At 40.0% G+C, this 18405-nt stretch overlaps 1 protein-coding gene across 1 annotated transcript in view; it reads right to left on the reverse strand.

Annotated features, from left to right (window-relative positions):
• LOC107558829 (protein NLRC3-like) overlaps nt 1–6231 on the reverse strand; it is a 13227-nt gene extending 6996 nt beyond the window's left edge. Inside the window, exons 1-2 of the mRNA XM_016242515.1 lie at nt 6038–6231; nt 7–491 (exon numbers count right to left, since the gene is read on the reverse strand). Of these exons, the coding sequence (XP_016098001.1) occupies nt 7–491; nt 6038–6062 (510 nt within the window). The 5' untranslated portion in view covers nt 6063–6231. The remainder of the gene's footprint in view (nt 1–6; nt 492–6037) is intronic.
• Nucleotides 6232–18405: the final 12174 nt, after the last annotated feature.

The following is an 18405-nucleotide window of genomic DNA, read 5'->3' on the forward strand; positions in this document are numbered from 1 at the left end:
GTCTTCATCATAGAAGATCAGGTTTCCTTTCACAAGCTGCTGAAAAGCCAGTTTCCCCAGTTTGAGGATCATGTCTTCATCTGTCACGTTCTTCTCATAGTCCTTCTCATGTTTGATGTTGGTCTGAAGGATCAGGAAGTGTGTGTACATTTGAGTGAGAGTCTTGGGAATCTCTCCACTCTCTGCTGGACTCAACATCTTCTCCAGAACAGCGGCTGAGATCCAGCAGAACACTGGGAGGTGGCACATGATGAAGAGGCTCCTTGATGACTTCAGGTGTGAGATGATCGTATTGGCCAGTCTCTGATCACTGAATCTCTTCCTGAAGTATTCCTCCTTCTGTGGCTCATTGAAGCCTCGTACCTCTGTCACTCGATGGACACACTCAGAGGGGACGAGATCAGCTGCTGCTGGTCTGGAGGTGATCCAGATGAGAGCAGAGGGAAGCAGATTCCCCACAATGAGGTTCGTCAGCAGCACGTCCACTGAGGCTGATTCACTTACATCACACAACCTCACATCGCTCTGAAAATCCAGAGACAGACGACACTCATCCAGACCATCAAAGATGAACAACACTTTATATTTGTCTCTGGATATTTTCAGGTGTTTTGTTTCAGGGAAAAAAACTTGAAGAAGATCTGAAAGACTGAGTGTTTTGTCCTTCATCAGATTGAGCTCTCTGAAAGGAAGAGGAAATATGAGCTGGACGTCCTGATTCTCTTTCCCTTCAGCCCAGTCCAGGATGAACTTCTGCACAGAGACTGTTTTTCCAATGCCAGCGACTCCCTTTGTCAGCACAGTTCTGATGGGTTTGTCTTGTCCAGGTAAAGCTCTAAAGATGTCACTGCATTTGATCGGTGTGTCCTCTGTTGCTGCTCTCCTGGAATGTCTCTCAATCTGTCTCACCTCGTGTTCATAATTGATCTCTCCACTCTCACTCTCTGTGATGTAGAGCTCTGTGTAGACCTCATTCAGGAGTGTTGGGTTTCCCTGCTTTGCTGATCCCTCATACAGACACTCAAACCTCTTCCTTAGATTTGATCTAATCATGTTGAGTTTAAATGGATGACTGTAGAATTAAAGTTACATTTTCACACGTCAGTCATGACAAAATTTTTGCTATAAAAAATGCAAATTTGAAATAATTTAATAATAGGTCAACTTTCCATCATTATGCACAACATTCATATTGTAGAGCCTAATTGTCCCAAAAACTATCAATCAATCTAAATCAACACACATCACATTTAAACAAGAATAATATCCTACAATGCAATTTTTCTGCTCATCTAAGGAGATGCTATCCAATCTAAAATTCATGGTAAAACATCTGGGGCTTCATATATAAAACTTTGCGTAGATTTCATCCTTGAAGTGTGCGTACAAACAAAAGTTTTCATATTTGTAAAACTGTACAAACGCCAGAACTTGCTCAAAATTCCCTTAGAAATCCTAATCAGCGGAAGTTTTTGTGTGACATGCATCCCAACCCCATCTCCTCCCCAAAATAACCATATATGGAGCTTACAATGCCTTTTTTGCTTATATTCTATCTCCATATAATTTACATTTGTAAATTTCCATACATGTAATAGCCTACAATTGTGTTAAAAGGTAGTCTACATTACAAGACAATAGGGAAATATGAGATACACAGAGTGTAAATGTTGTATGTACCATCACATTACATTGCTAAAATCATTCAGTATCCTTGTCTTGTTTATAATAAAAATATTAACATGTCAGAAAAAAAATTATAGGTATAAAATACCTTTTCTTCCCCCCCCGATTAGAATAATGCTCATTCATTCCTATTAGCAAAATATTTTTAGTTGTTTTAAAATTATATTTATGCAGTTTTGTCTATAAAATAAACCTCTATTTTAGAATGTTTCAATATTTTTACTGGATACTGAACAGATATTTACTTTACATTGTAATAGTTCTCTGACACCCATGCTTGACACAAAACATTTTTAAAAAATTAAAATAATCTTTCCATTTAATGTAATCACAAACTATTGAAAATTGAAAATCCTTTTTTTTTATGGAATATTGTAACGTTTATTATAAATGATTTATCCATGCACATCATTATTATTTTTTTAATTTATGCGCTTGTGTAATCTTCAATCATAATAACTTCCCCCCCTCCCTCTTGCGATGACATCTCCTCTTCCCTGATGAAGTCTCGGCAAAAGGGTGAGATAACCGATCACTTACATTAGCAGGGATGAAAAACTCATCATGGGTGGAAAAAGGTGAAAAAGACCCCCAAACCACCCCACTTCTACACATTTTAAATCCTTGATTATTTTTTAACCAAATTTTTTTTCCCATTAGAATAATACTCATTCATTCCTATTAGCAAAACATTTTTAGTTGTTTTAAAATTATATTTATGCAGTTATGCCTATAAAATAAACCTCTATTTTAGCGCTCTCTGGAGCTTTTTGTGTTGGCGGATGGCGCTTCAGTGGTGGTCGTTCCTGTATCAAGTCGGTTGCGCACTTCAGGCTGCACTACCCCCGTCATGCTGCATGGTCAACGGCCGTTTCCCCTGTGCGTCTTAGCACGTAAAAGAGCATTTCCATAAAAAAGTAAGAGTACAATAAGCAGGTGCGTCTTTGTAAAGATGACGGATAGTCTTTTTAACGATGGCGTTTCACCCGTGCGTTTCTGGATGTGGTCGTTACCTGGCGCCGGGTGATGGTCACGATCGCTGCCTCACGTGTCTGGGCACTAAACACGCCCCACTTCTACACATTTTAAATCCTTGATTATTTTTTAACCAAATTTTTTTTCCCATTAGAATAATACTCATTCATTCCTATTAGCAAAACATTTTTAGTTGTTTTAAAATTATATTTATGCAGTTATGCCTATAAAATAAACCTCTATTTTAGCGCTCTCTGGAGCTTTTTGTGTTGGCGGATGGCGCTTCAGTGGTGGTCGTTCCTGTATCAAGTCGGTTGCGCACTTCAGGCTGCACTACCCCCGTCATGCTGCATGGTCAACGGCCGTTTCCCCTGTGCGTCTTAGCACGTAAAAGAGCATTTCCATAAAAAAAAGTAAGAGTACAATAAGCAGGTGCGTCTTTGTAAAGATGACGGATAGTCTTTTTAACGATGGCGTTTCACCCGTGCGTTTCTGGATGTGGTCGTTACCTGGCGCCGGGTGATGGTCACGATCGCTGCCTCACGTGTCTGGGCACTAAACACGCTGAAGTGGCGTTTGCGGACAAGTCATGTTATCATTGCGGGAAGATGACCATCTCTGAGCTGCGGGCCAGGCTCCGTTTCCTCCAGGGGGGTGGAGCTCCGTCGCCTCTGCCGCGATCTAGTGTTCGTCCTGGTGGCAGCCAGGCGTGGACTACTTCGGGCAGTAGCACGGGCGGTCTGAAGGTTACAGTGGTGGCAAACCCCTTAGGGAACCAACCCTCGGGGGACCATCGCTCCTCTAGTGCTTCGCAACCAGTTGAGCCGCCAAAGGAACTCTCTGGGCCCTCTTCAAAGAGCGTACCAGCGGTATCCTTCGGTGCTCCTCCCGACGACAGGATGTCGATCACTGCATCGGCGGGAGAGCTCTCTGGAGAGGAAGATTCGGCTGCGCTGCCGCCCTCCGGGACGATGGCAAGGCCTGAATCGGATCCAGAGATGTCGGCTATGCTTTCCCGGGCCGCCGAGAGGGTAGGGCTCGAGTGGAAACCTCCACCGCGTCCCGGACCCTCGAGGTTGGACGATTGGTTTCTCGGGGTGGCTCGCGCTGGTTCTCCACAAGGAGCTCACCAGGTCATGGACGTCACCTTTTACTGCCGGAAACCGACCTGCTGGTTCCTCCACCCTCACCACCCTCGACAATGGTGCAGCTAGGGGATATACAAGGGTCCCTCCGGTGGAGCGGTCGGTTGCAATTCAATTGTGTCCTAATACCGCCTCCACCCGGAAGGGCGATCCGTGCCTGCCCTCCCGGGTCTGTAGGTACTCGTCTGGCCTGTCCGGCGAGGCTTATACGGCCTGTGGAGAAGCTACCTCCGTCTTACACGCTACGGCGTTATTGCAGGTTCATCATGCCAAGGCACTGAGGGACCTGCACAAGGGTGGTCATGATCTGGAAGTTCTCAAAGAGCTCCGAACCGCTACTGACCTCGGGCTCCGAGCGACGAAGGTCACTGCGAGTTCTCTTGGTCGTGCGATGCAGTTGCAGCGGCAGTTACGTATGGGACCACTCCAGCACTGGTTTCATGGCCGAGTCCCGAGGTGGGCGTGGCAGCGTGGCACTCACCGGGTCCAAGTTACACCGGCCTGTCGCCAAACCTTCACCCCATAGTCAGACCTTACATTCCTCTGGGCAGGAGTGCCCCTAGAACTGGTCTCCAGGCATGCTGGGGTTTACACAGATGCCTCCGTCTTCAGGCATACTGTGGTTAACACAGATGACTCCCCCACCGGCTGGGGGGCCATGTACAACGGGCACGCATTGTCAGGGGTATGGACTCAACTGCACTGGCATATCAATTGCTTAGAGTTGTTAACAGTGTGCTTTGCCTTGAACCATCTCAAAGGGTGCTTAAGAGGCAAGCGAACGGACAACATGGTGACTGTTGCGTACATCAACCGACAAGGTGGTCTGCGCTCCCGTAGCATGTCGCAACTCGCCCGCCGCCACCTCCTTTGGAGTCAGAAGGTTCTGAGGTCACTTAGTGTTATTCACATGCCGGGTCTGCTCGACCGTATGGCTGACGAGCTGTCACGAACTACACTCCCGGGAGAATGGATACTCCATCCCCAGACGGTCCAGCTGTTTTGGAGATGTTTCGGAGCCGCTCAGGTAGACCTGTTTGCCTCTCCAGAAACCTCTCACTGCCGGTTGTTCTACTCCCTGGTAGAGGGAATACTCGACACGGACGCGCTGGCCGCGGGGCCTGCACAAGTATGCGTTTCCCCCAGTGAGCCTTCTCGCACAGATGCTGTGCAAGGTCAGGGAGGACGAGGAGCAGGTCCTGCTTGTGGCGCCGTATTGGCTCACTCAGACCTGGTTCACCGAACTAATGCTCCTCGCGACAGCCCCTCCCTGGCAGATTCCTCTGAGACGGGGCACCATGTGGCACCCGCATCCAGACCTCTGGAAACTTCATGTCTGGTCCCTGGACGGGATGTGGAGGTTCTTGCTGACCTACCCCAAGTGGTAGTTGACACCATCACTTCGGCGTGAGCACCGTCTATGAGACGCGCTTACGCCTTGAAGTGGAACCTGTTCGTCGAGTGGTGTTCTTCTCGTCGGGAAGACCCCCGGAGATGCAAGGGTTGGAGTGAAGGCTGTCTCCCTCCACGTCTATGTCGCTGTGATTGCTGCTCACCATGACCCCGTGGAAGGGAAGTCGGTAGGAAAGCATGATCTGGTCATCAGGTTCCTTAGGGGAGCGAGAAGGTTAAATCTTTTCCGGCCCTCCTCTATACCCTCTTGGGACCTGTCTCTAGTGCTCAAAGCACTACAGCAGGGCCCATTTGAGCCTTTGCAGTCAGTCGAGCTAAAGTTTCTTTCAATGAAAACTCTGCTCCTGCTTGCACTGGCCTCCATCAAGAGGGTAGGGGACCTGCGCGCATTTTTGGTCGACGATTCGTGCCTAGAGTTTGGGCCGGCTGACTCCCAGGTAATCCTAAGGCCCCGGCCCGGCTATGTGCCCAAGGTTCCCACTACTCCCTCCAGGGATCAGGTGGTGAGCCTGCAAGCACTGCCCCTAGAGGAGGCAGACCCAGCCCTAGCTTTGCTCTGTCCCGTCCGAGCCTTGAGATGCTACGTAGACCGGACACAAGGCTTTAGGACCTCAGACCAGCTCTTTGTCTGTTACGGAGGCCGGCAGAAGGGGAATGCCGTCTCTAAGCAGAGGATGGCCCCCATCACCCTGGCTTATCAGGCACAGGGTGTGCCCTGCCCTCTCAGGTTGCGAGCTCACTCTACTAGGAGTGTTGCATCCTCCAGGGCGCTGGCTCATGGCGCCTCGCTGATAGATATTTGAAACCGTGGTCCTGACTCTCTGTGGTCATTAAAAATCCCATGGCACTTCTCGTAAAGAGTAAGGGGTGTAACCCCAGTGTCCTGACCAAATTCCCTCCGCTGGCCCTTGTCAATCATGGCCTCCTAATAATCCCCATTCACTGAATTGGCTCTATCACTGTCTCTCTTCTCCACCTGTAGCTGGTGTGTGGTGAGGGCACTGGCACCATTGTGCTGTGGATGCCATCACATCATCCAGGTGGATGCTGCACACTGGTAGTGGTTGAGGAGAGACCCCCTCAAATGATTGTAAAGCACTTTGGGTGTACAGAAATACACAATAAAAGCGCTATATAAAATGCCTCATTCGTTCATCCATGACAGCTTCCTCCTCAGACCCGAGTTGGTACTACTGGAACTGTAAAAAGTCCCCCCCCCCCATTTTGACCCCATGACCCATTATGAATTAAAAACGGTGACAAGTATGCATCCCTGCATGAGATTCAACAATAGCTAACGATAATGATCCAATGTTTCAATGAATTCCATATGGACCCAATTAAATCCCACCATACATTTTCTGTTTCACATTGATATATGTTACAATAGGAAAGAAAAGACAATAGCAACTTCCGTTTCATGCTGACATGAAAAACACATTTTCATAATGTTTGGAAGACTGCAAAGGTGTTGTTATTATTAGGCTACTGTCTGTCTGCACACAATACAGCACACCTGCATGTGGTGCGGTGCGGCAGCAATACAGTACTGTGTTATCGGACCTATGGACCATTCGACCACCCAAAGCAGTTCATCCATTACAAATATTTAATAAATTCATAAATATTCTGATTAACAAGAGTATGAGATACACATTTAACATAAATGTGTAGGTTATGTCAGATGGAAATGTTTTTATTTTTTTAAGATTTTTTTTATGATAGGACAGTGACGTGCTGACAGGAAGTGAAGTGGGAGAGAGAGGGGGGTGGGATCGGGAAAGGTCCTCGAGTCGGGATTCAAACTCGGGACGACCGTAGCGCAACGGCGCTTTATATTTGCATGCTACCCACAAGGCTATCGGTGCAGACAGATGCAAATATTTTAAATCATTTTGTTTACTTCATTGTCTAGAGTGTATGGACGGTTAGCACATATTTACGGCAGTTTTATTTTTTAATAACTTCCAATAGGTGCATGTGAAAAATTCCATAAGCATATTTCAATATGCATTTTGTGTGTACACAACATTTTTATATCAGGCCCCAGGTGAAGATTAAAGAGCAGGTCATATGGTATTTTAAATTGCCCTAATATTGTGTTGGGGTCCCCTACAACAGGTTTAAATGCATCTAAGGTCAGAAAACATTGTAATTTTCTCAGAATATACATTTAATAATAGAATAATTTTTCAACGAGTTCGAAACGATTTGTTCGAAGCAGTTCTGAGTCTGTAAACTCCTCCCTTCCATGAGCCTACTCTGCTCTAATTGGTTAGCTGGCCAAGTCTGTTGTGATTGGTCTTTCCATATGCAATGCGTGTCGGAAACTAAATGCCCATTACCATAATTTTTTTTTTTGCTCCGGAGGGTTACTTGTAAACAAAGATGCTATAAAGTTACAAAAATGGCACTGATATTACCTTATCATTTCGAGCCCGAGTCTGAGGATAATCCGATGCAGTCACTCAGACGGACAGTCCATCGCAAGCACAACTTGATCAGGATGTTTCTCAGTGGTAAGTTTAAACTTTGTATGTGGTACTTTACTTGATGTGACAGCATTTTTTTTGCATTCATTCTTATAATTTACTTATTTGAGGTGCACATGTGGGAACTGTTAGAATGCCCAGTGAGGCTCAAAACACAGTGTCCTCTCAACATGATGTAAACACACTAACTAGCGGAAGTGTTAGTGGGCAGATCAGAGTGTTTGTATTTCGCGTGCAGGCGGGAATTATGCAAATGTGTTACCTTGTGACGTATATAGGTAACAGGCAGAATATTCAAAAATCTCAGCGGTTCAGAGTCGACTCTTTCTTTTGAAAGACAATATTTTTATTTATCATGCACTTTTTTGATTTACAACTTTGCAGATTGTTTACATTGAAGGGTAGCTACATTACAAATTGCAAAAAAAGATATTTTTCAAAAACCCATATGACCTGCTCTTTAAATTACTATTAAACAATCCACAATAATTTGGTCTTGTGCGTCTAAATACTGATCAACAAAAATGTAAGTATGCAGAACTATACAAACTGTAGTGGTGACCAGTGTTTCCATACCTCGAATGTTTTAGCCGATCCACTGAACTCTTCATTGACATCTTCTTTTCCATTACATTAATTTTTCTATGAATGTCAGATCAAGAGAAATACTCATGGCATTACAATGAACAACATTCATGGTCTCTACCACCAGCTCTATCTGCTACTTCTCATGTACCAACTTTTTGGTTCTCTTTTTATTAACTATATTCTTTAGCACATTACATTTAGAATTGTATATTCACAACATTTTCAACACATTTACAAAATTTTTGACAAGTCATTCTCTAATGATTGAAGTTGTTAAACCTTAAATGGTTACTCCACCCCAAAATGATTTTTCTTTTAATTAATCACTTATCCCCATGTCATTCCAAACCTGTAAAATCTTTGTTCGTCTTGGGAACACAATTTAAGATATTTTGGATGAAAACCGGGAGGCTTGTGACTGTCCCATAGACTGCAAAGTAAATTACACTGTCAAGGTCCAGAAAAGTATGAAAAGCATCGTCAGAATGGTCCATCTGCCATCAGAGGTTCAACCGTAACGTTATGAAGCGACGAGAATACTTTTTGTACACAAAGAAAACAAAAATAATGAGTTTATTGAACAATTCGTCTCCTCTGTCTGTCCACATCACGCAGGCAGCTTACGCTCTTCTGTGTCAGCCGTGACACAAGGATGCGCTGTTTTCTTTCAAATCATAGCGTAAATACACGTAGAAAATGTATCCTTGTGTCGCGCTGACACAGAAGAGTGTACGCTGCCTGCGTTCGGCTCATATTCTACAAAATGGCGCTACGGTGATGCAGACAGACATCGAGGAGACGAATTGTTGAATAAAGTTGTTATTTTTTGTTTTCTTCGCATACAAACAGTATTCTCGTCGCTTCATGACGTTACGGTTGAACCTCTGATGGCAGATGGACTATTCTGACGATGCTTTTCATACTTTTCTGGACCTTCACAGTGTAAGTTACTTGGTAGTCAATGGGACAGTCACAAGCCTCCCGGTTTTCATCCAAAATATCTTAAATTGTGTTCCGAAGACGAACAAAGCTTTTATGGGGTTGGAACGACATGGGGGTAAGTGATTAATGACAAAATTTTCATTTCGGGGTGAAGTATCCCTTTAAAGGGTTAGTTCAGTCAAAAATGAAAATTAGGCTGCGTTTCACTCACCCCCGATGCATCCTAGGTGTATATGACTTTCTTCTTTCAGACGAATCCAGTCGGAGTTATATAAAAAATCTAGTCTTTGATCTTTCAAGCTCTATCGTTGTACTCAGCGGGTGTTGCATTCCTTCGGTTCAAAAGACGTGAAATAATAAGCACCCTTCCACAAAAAAAAAGTGCCTCACATGGCTCCGGGGGGTGAACAAAGGCCTTCTGTAGCGAATCGATGCGTTTTTGTAAGAAAATATCCATATTCAAAACGTAATAATCACTTGAATCTAGCTTGCGCTCACTGTTGTAAACGGAAGCAGTTCTGGGGGAATTACGTAGAGATCGAAACAAAACAACGGTCACTAATTAGAAATACAAAATGAGGATTTGTAAAGAAGAACATCGGAGGATTTCGATATAAGCCAAGAGGAGACTGGTTTTCCTTTGCTAAAGTAAGGAAACTTTGCTTATTTTGATCCTGTAAACAAACGTTGGTTTTCACGAGGCGCACCGGCGCATGCACAAAGCTGACCCCATACGTCATGCTCCCGGAGCTGCTTCTGTGTACAACTGCTGGCGCAAGCTAGATTAGAGTGATTATTACATTTTGAATATGTAAATTTTTCTTACAAAAACGCATTGATTCGCTACAGGAGGCCTTTGTTCACCCCCCGGAGCCATGTGAGACACTTTTTTTGTGGAAGGGTGCTTTTTATTTCACGTCATTTGAACCGAAGGAATGCAACACCCGCTGAGTACAATGATGGAGCTTGAAAGATCAAAGACAATTTTTTATGTAACTCCGACTGGATTCGTCTGAAAGAAGAAAGTCATATACACCTAGGATGACTTGAGGGTGAGTAATTTATGGGCTAATTTTCCTTTTTGGGTGAACTAAACCTTTAAGTTGTATTGTTTTCTGCTGGACTACACTGTTACAAAGTAAAGGGTTATACAATCAGGTTCATTCTCATGTCCTGTCAGCACATTTTGAGCTTTGTTCTTGCACATCAAGCAAGTACGGTTGATCTAAATCTCTCAGATTTCACATCTTAATTTGTGTTCCAATGATGAACTGGAAGAACATGAAAAAATATGATCTTTAACCCTTAACCAGGCAAGAGTGGAAAATGATTAGCAAAAAATAAGCCTTTGAAATAAAATTAAGGTTGTTTTATTAGGGTTGAAACTAAACTTTTCAGGGAAAGATTGGAAGAAGGATTGGACTCCCCTGTACTGCCTTTATTTCTTCTACAGCCTGCTCTGCTGCTGGAGAGCTACCAAATGCTCTTAGTGCGCTGTGTTTTTCTTCTTGAGCATCAGTGAATGCTTGCAGTTGTGTGTTTGTATAATACTGATCGCATATGTATGCAGAAATTCTGTACCTGTGGTGTGATATCTTTTTATGACTTAAATGTAGTGGTGGATCCATTGACCAGTCACAGCTGGGCTCTGGTGAGTCTAATGATTTGTTTTTATGCCTTCAATGCAGTGGTGGATCCATAGACCAGTCACTCTTCATAGACACACAGCTGGGCTCTGGTGAGTCTGATTTTATCTCCTGCAATAAACTGTAAAAAGAAAAAGAAAAAAGGTGCATCTGCATCTCTAAAACCACATTAAATTGAAATAAATCACATTAAAATAATTCAAATAATGACATAATATACAACAACCAGCAACCGAAATCCCCTTCGTCATTAAACTGATCTTTGTTTATAATCACGTCAATCTGTAAAAATGTATTTCATTATTTATTTAGGGCCCATACATCCAGCGCCAAAAAGGTATTTAAACTAAAGCAGACACTTACAGCACATTAGCAAAAGGAATGAATAAACATACACTTCAACTTTCAAGAGACGTTCAAACATTTGTTGAGCATTTGTTTGTGTGAGGAGGTAGTAATAACAAGAATTTCCAATTTTATGCACAAACTGATATTGTAGACAAATTAGTATATATTAGTAGTAGGCCTATATATATTTACAAAACTCTGTACCTGTGGTGAATGTTTCTAAAATGGAAGGACCGTGGCAGAGACCAGTAAGTCATATCTGAATCTGATGAACTTGTTGTCCAGCTGTGAACAGCAGACACAGAGAAAAAGTCAGGGCATTATTATGGTCACCAGTTCGCATGTTCTCCACCGCCAGTAGCTGTTCCCAGACATGTACCAATATGACACAAATTTAAAACATGTTCATTTTAGATTTAAACCATACAGGCCTATAATGTGCACATTTAATGTATTTTTCTATATTTCTAGATTATATTATATAAATATGGAATAATGACATTAAACCACTTGCTTCTCCTTATGTCTAAATTACCACCTTTTGCAATAATTCAGTGTTCCAGGGTAAATTATTCTGCATACCATACTGTTACCACATAACATTAAAACATTTTACAAGTTTTTGTCCCAGAAACACTCGTTTCAATTTCTATGTAGTTGCTAGGAGAGATATAAGACTATGCAAGTATACTATAAAATAAAACTGGCATATCTTTACTTAAATTGGGTACCTGCGATATTTTATTGGTGTATCAATATGTACCATTTCAAGTGCTTAATAGGAGTACCTGATTGCTTCATGAATATCTTCATCGCTGGATGTCTGTGTGTTGTCCATATTGGAGCAGTATAGGTGGATCTCTTCCACCTTCAACAAAATAATAATAAAAAAAACTTAAACCAACACAGAGCCACAATAATAATAAAGTGTTATTGTAAACAATTGGTTGTGTATTCCTCTTTTTGAAAATAGGCTATTTTGAAAGTGCTATGTAAATATGCTAGATTTGTAGAATGCAGTCATCGAAAGCATTTTTTCCCCCAAAGTAATGACAAACTGATCCACTGTTTTGTCCAACTAAATGTCTGCTAGTATTGATAAATACTAATTGTTAAAAAACAACAACTGTAGACAAAGATTTTGCGGTCTACTGTATTTCATACAGAAGGGTTTTTCAAAGTCTTAACCTCCCAAAACTTGACAAGTAATTACTGGGAAGGAAGACGGTCGGCCAATCGCACATTATAAAGTATTAATTAGTTGCTGACATAACTATAATTACTATGCTACCACGATTATTTTCAATTGTATGTACCAAGTAAAATATTAATTAAAATGTAAATAATGTTAGGCATTTACTCTTGGGAAGCAACTTAACAAGCAGAAAATACCAGCAAGAATAAAAGTGGTTTAGTGATTAAAAATGTAACCTGCTTTAGTTAGTGGTGGTACTTAAATAAGTAAAGAGAAAAAAAACAGTTGTTGTAGTTTTTAATAATGCAGTTGTGGTGTCAATGCTTTCTGTGTGAACAATTTCCGTATATAGCAGTGGGTATTTTGAGGTAAAAGCTAGCAGCTTGAACTATAGGAAAAACACAGTCCGAACATCGTAACCTTACAGCACACGCAAAAAAAACGACTGAAAAATACTTACGTTAGTAAGTACGTAATACGTAATTACTATGCTACCACGATTATTTTCAATTGTATGTACCAAGTAAAATATTAATTAAAATGTAAATAATGTTAGGCATTTACTCTTGGGAAGCAACTTAACAAGCAGAAAATACCAGCAAGAATAAAAGTGGTTTAGTGATTAAAAATGTAACCTGCTTTAGTTAGTGGTGGTACTTAAATAAGTAAAGAGAAAAAAAACAGTTGTTGTAGTTTTTAATAATGCAGTTGTGGTGTCAATGCTTTCTGTGTGAACAATTTCCGTATATAGCAGTGGGTATTTTGAGGTAAAAGCTAGCAGCTTGAACTATAGGAAAAACACAGTCCGAACATCGTAACCTTACAGCACACGCAAAAAAAACGACTGAAAAATACTTACGTTAGTAGTTTTAATCTAAATTTGCAGCCTCTAAATAAAAGCGTAATAAATAAAAATAATAAACAGGTAACCTATACTACACAAACATATATTTACGTTTACTATTAAACAGAATAAGATTTAAAACTCAAGGCTAAAATTGACAAAGATTAAGATTACGTGTCATGGACAGGCCTTAATAGCGTCGACCAAGAGCTGTAAACGGGCTTGATTTTGTACGGTGAAGGCTCACCACAGTTTGCTATTTGGCCGATATGTACCAATATATGTACTAAAAGTAATTTTTTTTACGAATGCTGTTGTGGCGATGAGCTTTGATACTCACTCTTGTATTCTTTGGTAGAATAAAAATTAAAATTAAAAACTCTACTCTTACTCCTGTTTGATTTATTCTATATAAATTCTGTAAAATTTCATAAATTATATCCTGTCTAGATGCTGGTTTCCCACTATTTAAACTGTTTAATACTGAATATGAATCGGAACAAACGTCACTGAAAAAAATGTTTCATTCATCCAATTAAAACAATTTAGGGTAATGATTCACATCTATATTTTTTAACTTGAAGTTATTTACTTTTCATTGGCTCAAGTTAAAAAATACACATGTGAATCATTACCCAAATTTTTTTTTAAGTAGATGAATGAAACATTTTTTTCAGTGTACTACACTTATAGGACTGATTTCTTCCAACCACTGCAAAGCCATTCGAATTGCCTAACGTCACTGAAAAAAATGTTTCATTCATCCAATTAAAACAATTTAGGGTAATGATTCACATCTATATTTTTTAACTTGAAGTTATTTACTTTTCATTGGCTCAAGTTAAAAAATACACATGTGAATCATTACCCAAATTTTTTTTAAGTAGATGAATGAAACATTTTTTTCAGTGTACTACACTTATAGGACTGATTTCTTCCAACCACTGCAAAGCCATTCGAATTGCCATCATTTCTGTTGTGAATACAGATACATCGTTAGATAACCTTTTAACTGTGCTATATTTAAAATAGGGAATATATATGGCTGCTGCTGTATACCCAGAATCTGGATTTTTTTTTGACCCATCCGTATATATTTGAATACTATTAAAATAGTTTTGTTTCAAATAGTGATCCACTACTATTTCTTTAGGCATACACCTTTCCTTTTCATTTACTTTAAAATGCAACTGGAGATCTACCATTGGCATGCGGAACTGGATATGAAGCAGTACGCAAAGATAGGAATGAAGGAAATGGAGGGGGGAGTAATAACATTCATTAAATTAAGAGTAGCATATAGGGAGGTTAAAGTGAATGAGGAATACGAGTCAGTAGTGATTGACGTAAGAACTGGAAATCAGAATATAAGATTTTTTAATTTTTATAATCCGTGTAAAAGATTAAATAAAGATCTGCTGAAAAATATTGGAGAGGGTAATTTTAACATAGTGTGGTGTGGTGATTTTAATGCTCATAGTACTTTGTGGGGAAGTGCAAATAATGTCCAAAATTGGAATGTGATAGAAGAAATATTAGATTGTAGTGACCTAGTGTGCCTAAATAACGGGAGTATAACAAGATTAGATGTAGTTAGAGGAAGTAATTCAGTGTTAGATTTAACTATTGTATCTAATAATTTAGCCAGGCAATGTGAATGGGAAGTTTTAGATCATAGTAATATGGGAAGGGATCATTATCCTATAAAATGTAGTAGGGATAGAAACTGAAGTATGCCAGGGGGTTTAAAGCTGAAGATTGGGTGGGATAAGTTCAAAGGTGTATGTGAAGGTAAAATGATAAGTACACAATTTAGTTTTGAAGATGTAGAGGATGTGAATAATAAAATAAATATGATTCTGTGTAGTTCAGCACAAGAGATAATAGGGAAAAGTAAAGGGGCAAGAATGAAAAAGGCTTATATCTATATTAAAATGTGTATAGGTAGTATTTATAAAGTTTTAGCTTTTAGTTTTGGATCTGTTTTTAGTGTTTTAATACTACAATTGATTGCTTCTGTTGTCCTCATTTGTAAGTCGCTTTGGATAAAAGCATCTAATAAATGACTAAATGAATAAACAAAAATAAATAAAGCCTTTTGTTGTTTACCGTCTTTGCAGAAAATGATCCTTTTTTTCATCAATGATCAATGTTTCAATATTTCCTACCATTTCCTTCAGTGACTTAATCCATTTCAAGGGGTTCAAACTACTTGCTTCTTCCGACATAAACTTCCCCAATACCTTAAACTCCTCCTTTCTTGTTCTCATCTGATGACAATTCTCTCTCACTTTCTGTTCCTGATGTTTGGCTCCAATCTTTCCTTCTTTTCCACTAAAGTCTACTTACTACTTTTGTTTCTTTCATTTCCCCCGCCAGCTACATCCTCCAAATCCAGATCACTTCCGGACTCTACTCCACTTCCGTCCATCTTGGCCTCAGTCACAACAACCATAGACTGTAACAACCCAGTGTCCAGAGCATCGGTTTTCTGCATGAATGCTGCGAATAACACAAAGCACGTCTAAAACGGGAAAAAGCTTTGCGATTGACTCTACAAATAGATTTGACAAGAAATTTGAGGTATATTTTTACAGACTGACGAAAGCTACAAAAAAGAGAAGCAAATGGATCTGCATTCTGCAATTCACAGAAACAAATGGACTCCAGGCAGCAAAACGTGGATTTGCAGTTATCATTTTATGTCAATGTTGAATTTCGCAGTAAAATCATACCCTATATATTGTATTGACAACTCAGCAATTAAATATTTACTATCTTATATGCATATTGGACGTTTTTAAATAAACACTGACAAAAACTATATAGGTTTTGGGGCTGAACGATAAAATATTCCTTACTATAATCTTTACTCTAAAAACTGAATTTACGTCTATATTTTGTTGCTTATTTGATGTAAACTGCACAAAGTACAGTAGTATTAATGACTCATTATACCCAGAAGGGGGCGCTGTAGCATTTTTAAGTCAAGTCAAGTCAGCTTTATTGTCAATTCTTCCACATGTACAGCACATACACACAGAGAATTGAAATTGCGTTACTCTCAGACCCTTGGTGCATACAGATAACACTACAGTAGAACATAAATACAGATAGATACAGATGAAATACAACTATACAAATAGGTAAAATGTAAAGGTCGGGAGGGAGTTCAGCTTCCTGACAGCCTGATGGATGAAGCTGTCCTTCAGTCTGCTGGTCCTGGCCTGGAGACTCCGCAGTCTCCTCCCTGATGGCAGCAGACTGAAGAAGCTGTGTGTCGGGTGGGTGGGATCACCTGCAATGCAGAGGGCTTTGCGGGTGAGACGGGTTTTGTAGATGTCCTGAAGGGAGGGGAGAGAGGCACCAACGATCTTCTCAGCTAAATAAAGGATTGAGGTTTTTTGTAACAAAATCAAGTGAGAAACGTGACAAACTATATTCAGATGAATTCGTTTAATTCATGGTTCACAATGGAGTCTTTGTTGAATGAGATATTTTTGGATGTAGAGTTCTGCATAGGCTACATACATGCAACATGTAATGTTACATGTATGCATTAAATTAATTTTCTTGTCAGATGTTTTTGTAATAAATGCAATACGTAGCTAAAGTTAAATATTAGGATGAGTATCTTAAAGATCTTTATATTGAGCTTTTTGCTATACAGATCTATTAAAAGCAGCTCCACAATAATATTTACATTTCATCAAATATGAGACAAATTCTGCTGTAACTGCAATAGTTTCATTGTGTGTGTGTGTGTGTGTGTGTGAGAGAGACAAAGCGAGAGACCTGCTTTCAGAGTTCATACAGTGTGGTCAGAGATTTATTTGATCATATATACAATATCTGATACAAGTTAACAGAGTTACCAATATTCCACATATATTATAGTCAGATAAAGTCATTAGTATTTATGAAAACCTTTCTTAAAATGCCATAATTATTAATCTACTATACTACGGGGCTTGATTTCAGATATTTCAAAGGTACTTAAAGCCTACAACAGCAAAAGAATCAAAAGCCACAAGGACACTAGCCAAGCAAATACATATACATAGTACACAATAGGATAAAAAAATATATATTTCCATGTTTTTGCCACAAAATTATGTTTTCACATACTCTCCTTCTCCCGGTTCCTCTCCCTCTCCCATACAAACTCACACACATAGAAACATATATTGTGTTTATCAAACGGACAAAATGGTTGAAACAACTGTTCGAGACCAACATCTTGTTTTTATCTTTTTTTAGACACTATTATGACATGCAAAAGACAATACATAATTTTTTTAAACAGATTTTTATACAGTCCCACCACATCTATACTAAAATATATATTACGAGATACTGTGCCTCTCATTGTCTGCATAATGCACAGGACAAGGACAATTTTTTAAGTTCATAAAACTGTCTTTAATAATCGGCTAGTACCTTGGAAATATGTGATATAGTATTTGAATGGTCAGATTATGTGCATACAATTAATAAAAGCAGATTTAAAATGAATTCGTAACCATGTTTAAATTTAACCACAATATGCTAATATCTTTATTAGCGATATCTTCAGTGAGCTTGTTGTGAAGTCTTGTTCACAATCCATCTGGATTTCTCTTTGAGCATGTGAACACTAGGGATGCCACAATTCTCATTATAATATTGAACCATTCTGTATGACATCCACACGTTTATCACGCGTCATACCGTGCTTGAATTGCCTTTTTTTGTTTTGCATTTAAATAATTTCTGTGTGTTTCATTTCTCTCCAAATTGGCTCTGTTTATGTGCACCTGTGAGTCTACGCACTGAGATAAGGAAATTCCTCCCCGCTGCATCCAATCACTATGCACTAAAGTTACCACTGTGTTTCAAATCTGTGGTGTGGGGATATTTTGGTTTTGCGGTTGAGCATAATGCCGTGGAAGAAAAACGGTTAACAAAAGAATTACTCTGTGCAAGACTTCAAGCATTGTTTTACACACCACCCTACTCTAATGGAGACACTTCCAACATGACTGCACATCTGCAGACTGCACATCCTTAAAGCCAGGATAGCAAGCAGGTAATACAGTCATCCATACCCAACTACTTCCGAGAGACACAACAAAATAACAAAGGCAGTGGG

This window comes from Sinocyclocheilus grahami, unplaced genomic scaffold (genome assembly GCF_001515645.1).
Source record: "Sinocyclocheilus grahami isolate Dianchi unplaced genomic scaffold, SAMN03320097.WGS_v1.1 scaffold661.1, whole genome shotgun sequence".
Lineage (NCBI taxonomy): Eukaryota > Metazoa > Chordata > Actinopteri > Cypriniformes > Cyprinidae > Sinocyclocheilus > Sinocyclocheilus grahami.